We start from the raw sequence: 14,643 nt of genomic DNA on the forward strand, positions 1-14,643 counted from the left end.
AAATCTCAGTGGATTATGGAAATTAAAATTTTACCATGATTTTTTTTTTTTTTAATTTTTCTTTCGCTTGATCTTTCAAGTCAAACATTGCAAAATCGTACAATTTGAGTTACTTCAATTTTGAAACCGTTGATGAAACAATTCGAGTTTTCCATGTTTTGTGACATGAAAAGGGTAGGAACTTCTGGAAAGAAACACCAGTATTTTAGCATCCCGCGTTTGGCTGTTTGGCTATTTTAAACATTATTCAAATGGTTGAGAGAAACACACCTTCCGTACTTCTGGTACATGTGGCTTATTAATTGTTTTACATTCCTACCAAAGATCGAAGGAAACGATTTTCTTCACCAGGTATATATCATATAATATACATATTACTTGTGGTTATTATAAATGCAAAAGTTATCAGTATATAATGAGTCGTTTGTATCGCATTTTAATATTCAAAGTCAAAGTTATATATCTGAATTGTCGGCCAAAACGAAACGATGAATGGCAGTTTGGATTTAAAGCAGCAACTTTCGAGTTTTACTGGATCATTAAGGACGACCACGGTTAATGAGTACTAGAACGTGATCGCCCAAACACCATAAAATATTACTTAAAATATCTGTAAGGTACTGCAAGTCTGCAAAAATGACACTAATTACGATATGGGTAAACGGATAGTACTATTATAGTCTAATATAGTTACAATAAAGGTGAAAGTGAGCTGTAGAAGCGCGCGCGATTTTCTAGTTTTATTTGGCTCTTTGTCTAAGGGGGGGAAATTTTCGCACCACCATGAAAACCAACCACGCCAAAGAGGGTTTCAAAAATTGGTTTTCTCCGGTTTTTTGGTGTCGGGGGGATTTTTTTTCTCCTCCCGGGGCTTTTACACAATTTTTCCCGCCCGTTCGCGAACGCCGCCAAACATTCGTTATCACTTGGATGCCAAGCGAGCAGCTTGATAACGTGCGTCGTCCCGTCGACATTTTTGTGGTGTTACTATTATTCTGTACCTAACAATAATACCCGTCTGGTCAGAAACGTTCATCAGCCATTTCGTCCTTCACCCCTAAGCTTGTTCGCGCCATCCGCGTTCTCACTGCGCCGCTCCAAAGGCCGCCGGGCGGTGGTGCGTTATGTCTTCGTCGTCCTCTACATCTTCCTCGTACGTAGTCGTCAAACAGGAGAACGAAGCCGCCAGTCAAGCAGTTCCTGTCGTCAATATGGCCCCCATACCAGCCTAGTAAGTATACTCGCCAGCGCGTCCGCTTTACGAGTCGCGGACTAGGTCGGCCCAGAAACGTCCTGGAACGCGCGCAAATGGGGTTCGCTGGCCACGCGCCCCCAGAGATCCACGCTTTAGTGGTCACTCTGAGGGCCAATTTTTAGGATCGAACGATAAGTGTTTGACACAACTGCAGTCTAAAGTTTTGGCGATTTCGAGAATTTAGCACTAGACATTGTCAATGATGGGGCTCTATGAGGTTTACATTACATCCCGTGCGATGGATAAACATATTGTACGCCCACATACTATAATATCTCATGTTCAAAAACAAAGGGTAGGCAGAGGCTTACATCTTTTCAATTTTAGAATTTATGCCTTTGAAAAATGATGTACTGGGGGGCTGATCGACACTGACTAAAAGTACTTGATTTTGTAGCTTACATGTTTACAAGATAAATTTTTTTTGAAAAAATATCAAAAATATGAAATTTTATTCTAACTTGTTGACTGTGGCTTTGTATTAAAAGAACTTTTCAAATTTTGTGTAACAAAAGTAGTGGGAATATTCCGTTATTTTACGATTAATAACCAATTTTGTCTTTCGACATTTAAAAGTTCCTGTATTTCTAAAGTATTTTTACTATTAATTGTAAATGGTATCTAAATTCAATATAATTTTTACTTTTATATTATATTTGAGATATTATTTTTTAATTTAAAAATATGTAGGTACAATTTTTTTTTTAAATTTTTACTTTTGAACAATGAGAGCTAAAATTTTAGAATTTATAAAATCTATTATTAAAATTAATTTTTACAAATTAAGTTATAAATTACTCACTTTTTAAATCAATTAAGTTATATTTTTAGTTGATCGAGTAAAATGTATAAATATATATATGTTTATACTATACATATATATATTTATCTACATACATATTTATACATAGGTAATAGGTATATATAAAATGTATACACCGTGATAAGTTACTTTAATTACCTAATATTTAGTAGTAGATATTTAATAATTACATTTTTTAATTTGTTTGGCGATTAGTATTATAGGTACCTAGGTATTTATAATATATTTCCATTTTATAGTTTGTGTTTATATTAACTTAAATATTACATTTTTCAGAAAATTGTTTTTTAATTTTACTAAATTTAAATTTTACTTTGGTTTCCACGTGTATACATACTTTGTGTATGATAATTTTATTTTAGGTACTTCTGTAAAATTAGGCAACAGAGGATTCTAATTGTATGACATAACCAGCTGGGATATTTAAAACTTAAATCATCAAAATAGGTATTTTAAAATTCAATGCTGAGCACTAACTAGTTAGAAAGTTAGAAGTTAAGTTAGGTTAACTAGTTACTTTGTTTAGTAGCTTGTTTGAGTAACTCAAATAGTTGTATTTTTCCTGTAAATATTGAGTTGTTTTTAAAAAATTCATAAAGTTATTCAAAAGTTTTTTTTAATTAATTATTCTTAAAAAAATGTACTGAGAAAATTTGTAAAATCCTTATTAAAACTCATCACTTATTAAAATTTAATCAATATTTTTTTGTAAATTAATTTAATATCATAAAAATTTAAATTATTGTATCATTGGATCTTATTTATTATAATTTAACTCTGGTTTCTTTATATATATTTTATAGGTGGTTTCTAATATTTTTGTAGTACATAACTTTTTGTTACACTGGCGTAGCTGTGAACCATTTGAGGGGCGGATTATTAAATACCTCACTACTTTAATATCATTAAAATGTAAAAGTATAATATAATCAAAAATAAATATACAGAAAGCAAAAGGAAAAAAAGCGTCTTGTAGAGGAAAGGGTGTTGCAAATTCCCCTTGTCATCCCATAAATACACCACTATTTTGTTAACTTAGTTGGTGTTTTAATTGACAAAATTATAGTCTTAACTAAGTGTAACATACAGAGTGTAACAAAAACCCTGACAAATGAAATAACTTTTGTTGAAATCAATATTTTTTTAAAGTTTTATATCATTTACAGGCATGTTTGCAACATGTATTGTAAGACATTTTTATAATTATTTTTAATACTAAAAAAAAAATTAAACCTGATATACATTTTTTTTTAAAAAATCGTAAATTTGTAAATCTGGTTTTTAGAAAAAGTTTGAATGTAAAAACGTTGATTTAAGTCATGCAGTTATTTTTTTCAATATTTTGAAATCTCATTATTTTTGTTAAGTAAAATTGATCCAGTTGTACATTTTTTTTTATTTTCAACATTTAAAAATACAAATAAAAATTCAGTACATGTTTTAAAATAAATAATTATTAGAACAAAAGTTATTTCATTTGTCAGGTCTTTCTGGTACACTCTGTATTTCTTAGTAACTTCTAGTAACATAACCAACATAAAACCTACTTAATTAGTTCTTTTTTTTTAATATTCTAACTTTAACTAGTCAGAAATGATCATTAACTTGCCCAGGCTTTTTTAAAACAGCTCTTAAAAACTTAGTTAATTTAATTTAAATAAGCACAAAAAGCTATCTCAAAAATTCTAACTGTCTACACACCACACACCCTTATCCTCCAAAAAATAAAAAATAAGGTCTCCTTAAAAACATCCATGTTGTATTGTAAAATTGTACATTTGTACATTTGTAGATAATTGTATTTTTTTAGCTTATTATAATGTAAAACAACCCTCATAGCATAAAGCTCAATTTATGTAATAATAAATTACATCTTGAAACTTTTTTCATATTTAATGCAAATTTTGTTTTTTTTCGCTATTTTATATTACATTTAAAAATTTTTTTTCAGTTCATGTAATTTAAAACTTTATACATTTATGAATTTTAATTTATTTTCTAATTTGGTAACCTACCTAAATATTTTTCAAAAAAATTTTTTTTAAATATATCTACAAGGTGATTAGGGTTTAATCATTCTTATTGCACACTGGCTGTAAGGATTTAGGCAATTATATTACTGTGTCCATCAATCAAGGAATATTTATTTAAAATCTTGCACATCATGAAAAAAAGATTAATTAATTCTATAGTTATAAGTTATAATTTATATTATATTTTTATTGTATAAACATGGTTTTTTTTAACATATTAACTAATTAGTTAAGTGCTACCTTTTCTGCTGTTTAAGTGTGTCATTATCAATGCAACCACATAATATTAAATAATATGGCTAACTACCATAAAATAAAAAAACAAAGATAGTCTGGTGTTTCATCAAATGATTTTTAAATTATCTCATTACCTCTTATAAATTAAAAAAAAAAAAGGATTTATAGTAAAGAATATTTTAATCTTTTGTAGTAAGCGAAGACGAAATGAAAAACCTGGAAAAGGTCTACGCCATTTTGCTATGCGTGTATGTGAAAAAGTACGCAGTAAAATGTTAACTACTTATAATGAAGTAGCAGACGAACTTGTTGCTGAGTATCCAGAGGGTAGTAATGCTGAACAAGTAAGTTTCTAAATTTAATATTTTATAAGTTATAATTATAATGCTTATTTCTGTTTTTCCTGGGGTTTTTCCTTTAATAATGAATTTATTAAAATTCTGATTTTTGAAATTTTTAAATCAACTTAAAGCCAATTTTTTTTTAAATTTTTGATTTTTTTTGTGTTACATTAGGAGTGTCCTGTAATGATACAAACTTCTGTTATTTAAATGGGAACCCCCCTTTTTTACTTAAATAGTTTAGGGGATATTTTTTTTGTTGAAAATTTTGGTATTCCTAATTTAAAATTTGAAGGAGTACTTTCTTAGTTTTTAAAATGTCTATTCTAAAGATAATAGTTCTTAAAAATGGTTTTACAAAAATATAAATTGTATCTAATTTTTATTATACTTGGACCATTTTTACAAATTATTTATGTTGATGGATTAAATTAATCATTGACTGATTTTGAACAACTGCATAATTGAATAAAAAAAGAGGGTTAGCATGCTTGGGGATTCACTCTGTATAAATATTATACTATACATATTTAAGTTTTAATTAAGTTATTAAAAGTTATTCTAATGTGTTCAATCTTTATTAACACCCCTGATAAATATGCTCAATATATCTATATTTTTCTCAGTGCAATACAACATTTAAATAATTTAGAAATTGTTGTATATACATATTTGTTCAAGGGATGAAATTAATACTTTGTTTTAAGTACGGTTATAAATTAAATTACAATTATCATACAAATTATCAACAAAATACATTCAATATTTCAATGTGATACCATACTTGTATGAACGAACTCTTGTCTACTTAAAAGAATGTCATACCCGCATGTGTTGTCTCTGTCTTTAAACATACAACATAGATAATTTTACTCTGTTATTTTTAAAACTAGATTGAATTTACTTATTATTAAATTTAACTGTAAGATTATTATCTGGGAATTTTTTAAGGATTTTATTGATATTTTAATTTTAAACCAATTTATGATAATTTTAAAACGCTCATAACTTAGTTTGTAATTAAAATATCTATAAGAAATGCCCTGGATAGCTTTAAATAATATATTGTTTGGTTCAATTCACTCTAATTTTAAAAATGACTGAGTAAACTTGATCATTGTGAACATAAAATTTGCCACGTAAGCCAGAGAGAACACGTCTAACTATTAATTAGTAGGTTTTATTTTATAAAACTTAAATGTCATGTCATGTTCATTTTTAAATTAACAGTATGACCAAAAAAATGTGAGAAGACGAGTGTATGATGCTTTAAATGTTTTGATGGCCATGAATATTATATCAAAAGAAAAGAAAGAAATCAAATGGATAGGATTACCAGTGACTTCATATCAGGAGTCTACAACATTAACTCGAGAGAGAGAAGAATTAATGGCGCGGCTCAATGAAAAACAAGCATTTTTGCATGAATTAATTGTTCAAGTATGTACTGTTTTAATTAAACTATGGTTCCACTCAATACCAATGACATTTCTTATATTTTATTATTATTTTTTTACATAGTACATATATTTTATAGTGTAAATTGTATTTATTTATGTTGACAGCAAGTTACATTTAAACAACTTGTTGAAAAAAATAAAAAGTATGAACAGATACATGGTCGGCCGTCTTCTGCTTCAGTTCTTAGTTTGCCATTCATTGCCATTAAAGCTGATCCTGGAACTGTAATTGATTGCAGTATATCTCAAGACAAGTTAGACATTTTTTTGCTAAAATTATATTTTTATCGTCAATAATATTCATAATACATATATACAATTTTAATTTTTTTTTTCAGGAAAGAATATTTATTTGGGTTTAGTAACAGTTATGAAATTGTAGAAGATATGGATTTATTAAAAAGCATGAACCTTTCATTAGGTATACATTAAAATATTTATAATATAATTACTCAATAAGCATTGCTAACATACTATATATTTTTTTATTAGGTCTTAATACGGGCACAAGTACTGCAGATCAATTAGAACAAGCAAAAACATGCGTACCAAAGAAATTACATGAATTTTTATCACGTATATAACAAAAATTGAAGTTGATTATTAAAATGTATTATACTTACTTTAATTGTATGTTTTAGGAATAGCAGTTGAATCATCAGCTTTAGATGTAGTAGAAGAACAGCCAAAAAAAAAGTTCAAGTCTAGCTAAAGTGAGGTGACTTTTGCATTGATCAATGCCTAATAATTATCAGAAATTTAATTAAAAATCACTCTATTTTTACAAAATATTATCTTAAGTTATGATTAATGTAAGTTAGGTCACATTGCTTGTTGATGCATGAACAATTTTGGTGTTATTGGTACAGTCAATATATATTTTTTATTTTTACGAATGATGATATATAGGATGACGGGTAATTTTCTCTCTGTACAATTCTTGTAATTATTTATTTATTAATATTTTTACTCTTAGGAATTATGAAATTAAGAATATTGTTATACGGTTAGTATTTGTTGTCAAACGATATCAAATTGATGAAATGATATACAACACTTACATCTCCATTAATGTAGATGAAAGAAATATGTATATTTAGAATATTTAATTATAATGATAAAACACTTACATCTCCATTAATGTAGATGAAAGAATTTTGTATACTTAGAATATTTAATTATAATTTACAATACTTAAATGTACGAATCTTTAAGTATGAAAATAAAATATTGTATTATACATTGTGTGAGAGAGAAAGAATGAGAGATAGAGTATTTGTGCCATAACAAGGACTGTATAATGTTATGGTATACAAGTATTTTTGTTGATTATTTTGAGGTACTCATTTATTACGCCTGAATTTACCATACATTGTATCGATAATACCACTGTGTCTTTAAAGAAAGTATTAAGTTAACACATAACATGTATCATGTATGTTCATTAAAACACTGAAATATATTATGTAATACATTTAATTTTATGTTGTATAAATTTAGTATTCTTTTTATATTATTCCTTTTGTTTATACTACAAAATTGATAATAAAATTAAATAGTATACAAATTAGTATCTTACATTTTTAAGGTCTACGATAATTCAATATCGGTAAACTGGTACAAGTAGGTATTGCTGATACCAACCTTTATTTTTCATGTTGTTATTTATATTTTACCACTCCTTTAAAATGTATAGGTAAATTAACATTATTAGATGTAAATATTAAAATTAATCAACTAGAACCTTAAAAATAATAATAATTGTATGGGTTTATAAATAAAATGAATTTCTTCTTAATAGAATCTCACAAATAAACATGGAACTATTATAATATAGTTTTAGACATAACCCACTTTAAGGGCCAATCTGGGCCATTGAAGGTAATTCACATTGAAATATTAATTTTGTTCGCAAAATTTGTTAATGAGCCTTATGAAAATCATTAGCATTTAAGTTATGATCAAAAATATAATATATAAATACCTAGGGCAGTAGAGTGGATAATATAAATTACTTCAACAATTTTTTTTTGTTTTAAAACATTTAAATTACATAGGTTTTAGAAGAATTAAATTAAAATGTTAAGTGTTCCTAACGATCTATTCTTGATTTACTCTTTAAAATATCATAACATCTATTATTATCAGAGTCTAAGAATTTATCATACCTAACCTTACCCTAATCTTTATAGGTTATAGAAATAATTGAAGACCATCATATTGTTAATTTTTTTGAAGATTCTTAAAAAAGATTTTGTGTTATACATTGGTAAAATACTATAATATTATTACCTACTTTATTAGTTTTTATACTAAAATACTAAAATATCAATTTATCTATACGGTTAGATGTGGTAAACTACGATCATTGACAGTGACACTCCTGCAGACGTATAATTCTAGCGAAGACCAGATGGGCCACGGCGTATGTGACTACATCGCAGACCCTTGCATATTATAGTATTGCACTATTGTGGAACTCTCGGAGTCTGTTATTTATTATTTGGTATCAGAATACGAGGTTCTCAGACCTTAGAACCTTAACGCCAGTCATCACAATAATTTGTTGCTTAACACTTCATCTATTCTTTTAGGATTTCAATTATTCTAGTGACATTACCTGTACATACTTAAAATATTTCATTTGATCATTGGAACTACAATCCATTCAATACTGTGTTAGGACTATTTAACTTAAATTATTGTAATAAATAATAATAAAGTATTTGTTCACTTGGGTATGGACTTCCGACTTGATTCATTATTGCTACAAATTACAATGCTACTCAATCGAGTTAGGTATACTTACGACCTAGCTATTAGACGGCTAGCAAGAGTTGAATAGTGAACAGGTGTATCAGGTATCTAATATGGGAGGGAGGGCCAACACAATGTTGAATGTACCTACTAATATAATACCCATCAATATTATAATTTTATTTAAATTGCGTGACACGAAATTGTACCTCCAAAACCCAGACCACTTATACATTTTGAAAATAGTTTTGGTTACAACTTTCCGAATGCGTGTTTTGTGTGAAATTCATATTATGTATAGGTATTGCGTGGCTCACTCGGTATAATATGCTTTTAAACCTGAAGACATAATATGAATGTTTTTCTTTTTAATCACGCGCGTTTTTGTTCGAGGATTCCAATATTCGGTTTGTACTAGGTATAGGTAATTTTTTTCAAATAGTCACTATTTATTACTCCTGGTCCACCCTCCATCAGTCAAAAACTTGCGTAGGTGCCGCTTGATGAATACCAATTTGATTTTCTGGAAATGTTTCCGATTCCAAAAAAAATTTTCCACATTAACTATACTTATAAAGTAAATTAATTCCGAGTAAAAAGTTTTTTTAACAGTGCGATAAAAATCTCCATCCATAATTTATAACATCCCACTACCACAACGGACCACATCAACTTTACTTCGATCGAGTATTCGAGTAGATATGCTAATGAGTATTTAAATATACTGCAGGACGCAGGTATAGTAGGTATACCTACTTAAATTATTATTTTTAAATTTACATGAAATATTATAATTAAATAATAATTTACGCGCGAGTATAAAATAAGATTAAGAATATCATACAATTGGTAAAAATCCGGACTTTTACCAACACCGATTGTTTATCCTAAGATAAGATGTACCAAATCTCGGTTTTAAAAGTCCAAAACTCTGGGTTTGACCAAATTAATTTGTGTTTAGGTACCTACTTAAGTTTAACGTTATAACTTATAAGTTCTTATTTACGTATTAATTACATCAAATGTCAATACTAATATGAGATATTGTGTCTATAATACGTTGATATCGTATTACTAGTGTCATTTATTGTTATTTTATGATATTTCATGGTTAAATTATTAAATTGCTGATTAACCAGGCCTACATTTATATAAATTATAATTTATAATAAAATTGAAGATATCTATGTTAACACTATAGGCTATATTAGTTAAGTCAATAACGATATTTCTGATCAAGACTGTACCTACCTATGTCCTATATTATGATATTGACTATTTGACTATGAAATAACGCTAATGCTCATTATTTTCGAGCGATGAGACATATTTTATTAATATTTTCTTTCATTAAGATAATTCTGGTCTTTCCACCACAATAATTATTGATAAAATGTCTGTTGAACACGGCTATAGATAATGCTATACCTATTACCTAGCCGCGCTGTTGAATTAGAAACAGACCTGTGTTTTAAAATCGATTTATCTAATCAGTAGGTACTAACAAAAACATACTTTCGGGTTCTGTAATATGCCCACGATCTGTGTAGTAGGTAGGTAAGTACCTATTTGCTATACAACTTTAAATTTATAATCGCGATAACAGACAACTTATTTGTTATAGGTACTTATAATATTATTAAACACGCAGGCTTACAAGCACATTGCATAACATATTATAGGTACCTATTATTATTATAGTTGAGGTACAACTGGTACCTACTACCTACCTACACAGTCGATTCATTTTTCTGTGCACTGTACAAGTGTACATACTTTTACATTTTGAACACAATTTAAATATTTTGTAAAACAAAATAATCAACATTGTCTATCCAGCTGTAGACATTACAAGGTAATTTTCTAGTCATGGTTGTAAAATGTATTAACAAATCGGTAGGTATACCTATTTGATTTTTATAACATCGATTATAGTTTATATTGTATGTTATTGATGTCCAAACATTGATGAATGGCGATATCGTATAATTATAATGTTAGGTATTTACTATTGTTTACGTTATTACCTAAATTACCTACACCATTGACGGTAGGTACCTAACATAAATATATTTTTTTGACTAACCACGACCTGCGCGAAGACTATGTAAAAACCAATATGAATTCACCCTCTCCTTGTAAAACATGTACCTACAGCTCATAACAATAAAAAAGATTTTCGATTTAAAAAAAAAAAAAAACAATTTTATTGGCTATTTATTAGATTCTGAGTGGAGCGACCTGCAATATGTAGAATGTAGATATTGGTTTTGATGTCATGGTATATAATATATTTTATTTATTTTTGTGTCTCGTCACTTTTTCAATTAAATTGATTTTCATTTTTGTTGTAGGAATAACTGTAGGGACTCGAAATTCATGAAACATCTATAACACACCATTTTATTTATAAGATATTATAATTATTGATTTTTTTTTTTAAATTTTCGATTTTTTACTTTTTTATATTTCTTTAAGTTTATGTACAGTTTTAATTTCTAGGTTAAAAAGCTTGAAAGTACAACACCAAATGGCAAAATCCCCATAAGTTCTTACTAGAGTTAAAAATATCGAAAATACATAAGCACATTTTTTTACGAATTTAAGTTTTAATTTTGAAGAAAATTGAGTATTTAAACTAAAAATAAATGTTTTCCTCCTAGATAGTTATTTATTGTTGTAATTAAATAAATATTTAATTATAGAAACTTGAAAGTTGAAACATTTCACTTATACTTATATAGTTGTATTACAATTTTCTATACATAAAACAATAAATTTTTAAAATATCTGAAATAATTTTAAGCTACCTCTTTATACAATATATATAATATATACCTACGTTCAGTATAGTAGTTTTAACTTTTAATAGTAACTCGAAGTCTCAAACCTACTAACGTATATATATATACGACACGGTATTCCTCGGTATTTTTTCTAATACGATCTTAGAGCTATGATTTTTGAATTTTGATATAGAATATACTAATGGCTTACGTAATAATGAGCTAATGATCTCTTAAACATGATTTAGTGGCTCGTGAACCATGTTTATGCGACCAAAAATTCTACTTTTAACTATTTACCCACTTACTGCGGGCACTTAGGCATATACGGAGGGAAAAAATGTATCCAATAGTACAATTTGTATAGGCCGTGATGGCGTGATTATAATTTTTAAATACTCTCTGAATTTCTATAAAGATTATCGAAAGAAACTATTATTTATAGGTAGCTTATGATGTTTAGAGAGGGCTCTAAACGACATGCATGTAGTGACTATAGAAGGTAAAACTGGTAAGTCGGTATATACTATATACGGTATATATTATATAGTTACTAACGCGCATTGAATACTGATACTGATATTATAATTTATAACTGACTATCACTATTATAAAGTCCTTTATAATCGTGCTGACTATATTGATACTGATTAGTGATTACTGACTGACAAGTGTCTAGCTTCGGTGTATCGATTATACAAAATTATTAGGTACATAACATTATAAAAATATAAATTATAATTCATAATTTATAAATATATTATGTTTTAATAGTTTTATAAGATGATGTTAGTGCACTGTCCGTTTTCTCTCTCTGGTCTACTCGCAACATAGACAAAACAAATTTACGCAGTATCAATTTTTTGTGTTTTTGAGTAATCTTAGAGTAAAAATGTAAAATTACCCATTACAAAAACGAAGGAGAATAATATTTTTGAGGATACAATATATCGATTTGTTTTAATATTGTCTCTAATCAATTTAAACGTTATTTAAATGTGCAACATTTTTTTTGTTATTTTGAAAGTCGAATACAAAGTCAAATAACAACAAAACATAAAACCGATAAGTCATACTCTCAAAAATATTATCCTCTATAACTTTTGTAATAGGTAATATTTTCTAAGATAACTCAAAAACATAAAAAAATAATTGCGTAAATGCGTTTTGTATATGTTGCTTGTGGTCACGCCAGAGAGAGAAAACAAACAGTGCGCTGTCATCCTCTTAAGATATTACTATCTTGAACAATAATCTTTATTTACACTACACATACGAATTAATATAATTTACCTATGTGTATTTACTTATGTGTTCGAGATTACCAGTAAAAGAATCAATAATGTTATTGAAGCGCATATAATACGTTTGTTTATAAATAAAACATAATATTATATTGATTCTGAAAGAACAGAAAATATTAACCCATTAAGAGATTGTAGAATCATCTTTATAAAAATTGTTATAATAGTTTAATCTTGAATAGAGTTGAATATAATATTATTCAATCGAATAGACGTGTTTCATTATTCAATTATATATTTATATACTTTAATAGTATACACTATATAGAGCGATTCCTTTAACATCAAACTATTCAAACTTTAATACTTTATAACGTTTATTACTTATATAACGTTTATTATTCCTCTACTATACAAAACTATACTAAAGAGTTTTTGAAAGTAGGTTCGTCAAATAATTACCAAGGAAATCCATATAAAAGTTCTTTTGTTCCTTTTTTTTCGTAACACGTGCAGACGCAGTGTTGAGGTCTTGAGGATTATTCAGTCAATGTTGAATGTGTAAAATCCAATTTTAGAATTTGTATAAAGTAATAAAGTATACAAAGATAACACTGATTAGTGAATGAATTATGGAGTTGTGTATTCTTCAATTTTTATGTGAGGTATACGAAAGGAAAATCAAAAAAATTTTAATAAACCAACTTGCGATGATTTTCTATTTAGTAGGTAGCGATGAAAGTCGACAAGACTATAATATAACATTGTGCGATTTTAATTGCAAGCGATATTGTACTTATATCCAGCGTATAATACTTGTTCAGATATTCTTTCCAAAATGGCAAAATGTAATAAATTATTATTTTTTACAATTCTTGTGAACTTAGTATTATTATTTTTAATGCAATAATATATAGCGTTTACATAGATTAGAATATAAGATTATAATTTATTAACATTGCGATGTAGGGCTATTTATTGATCATATACTATCTATATATTATGCTGAACCTCATTCAGTCATAAATACCAATTTATAAAATTAAGTCTAAAAGGATAACTATTTACCCTTATGTTTGATAGTGATAGGTGAAACTATTTATTTTGAATTTAAATTTCATAATATAAAGCAGAAATACAGCAGAATATTTTTCTAAAATTGTCTATGCATATCGAGCATTTGTGAACGGACAATATAAAAATGTAGTCAAAAGGAGTAAATTCATGTCACGCACCCCTCGAAATCCCTGGCGCAACTATAAATTATAATTTATAACACTCCGGTTGCCCTTTATAGATGCTAATATTGTAAAGGGTACGATTTTCACTCTTTTACGATTTCGAAAAAAAAAATTGAAGACGCTCATCGAAACGTAGTAATAGCCATCAAAGCATAGCCCCAGTTAGTATGCCATTGTTTTGATTTTGACGAGTGTATTCACTCGTATATGGAGAATGCCTGCGAGCTTATATTTTATTGTTATTGCATCACGAATGGGAGGAGCTCGTATACCGGCATACCGCGTGGCGCTCTTGACGGAATATATAATAATATATTCGGTATAATATTATTAAGTTATTTTTTGCCGCCGTGTATAAAAATGCAGTATGCACTCGCGTGGGTGCTTGTCGCGTCCGATGGCGTGTCACGGGTTCACGACTTATTTTTGTAAATAATAATATTATATTCTTTCGTCGTCGTTTCCG

At 27.8% G+C, this 14,643-nt stretch overlaps 1 protein-coding gene across 1 annotated transcript; it reads left to right on the forward strand.

Moving 5' to 3' along the window:
- Positions 1-938: 938 nt before the first annotated feature.
- On the forward strand, positions 939-7,629 carry LOC132944627 (transcription factor Dp-1-like). The gene is made up of 7 exons (XM_061014079.1): positions 939-1,231; positions 4,542-4,692; positions 5,920-6,129; positions 6,255-6,403; positions 6,488-6,570; positions 6,642-6,725; positions 6,791-7,629. Exons 1-7 carry the CDS (start codon positions 1,125-1,127, stop codon positions 6,859-6,861), a joined length of 855 nt encoding a protein of 284 aa, XP_060870062.1. The 5' UTR covers positions 939-1,124; the 3' UTR covers positions 6,862-7,629.
- The last annotated feature ends 7,014 nt before the right edge of the window (positions 7,630-14,643 follow it).

The sequence above is a fragment of the Metopolophium dirhodum genome, chromosome 5 (assembly GCF_019925205.1).
Source record: "Metopolophium dirhodum isolate CAU chromosome 5, ASM1992520v1, whole genome shotgun sequence".
Taxonomy (NCBI): domain Eukaryota; kingdom Metazoa; phylum Arthropoda; class Insecta; order Hemiptera; family Aphididae; genus Metopolophium; species Metopolophium dirhodum.

What these genes read in the sequence shown, in the direction of transcription:
- LOC132944627 (XM_061014079.1), top strand. Translation starts at nt 1,125, where the DNA reads ATGTCTTCGTCGTCCTCTACATCTTCCTCGTACGTAGTCGTCAAACAG. An exon ending in AGGGTAGTAATGCTGAACAA is followed by an intron (nt 4,693 to 5,919) that starts GTAAGTTTCTAA and finishes TTAAATTAACAG; the next exon opens with TATGACCAAAAAAATGTGAG. An exon ending in AAGCATGAACCTTTCATTAG is followed by an intron (nt 6,571 to 6,641) that starts GTATACATTAAA and finishes TTTTTTTATTAG; the next exon opens with GTCTTAATACGGGCACAAGT.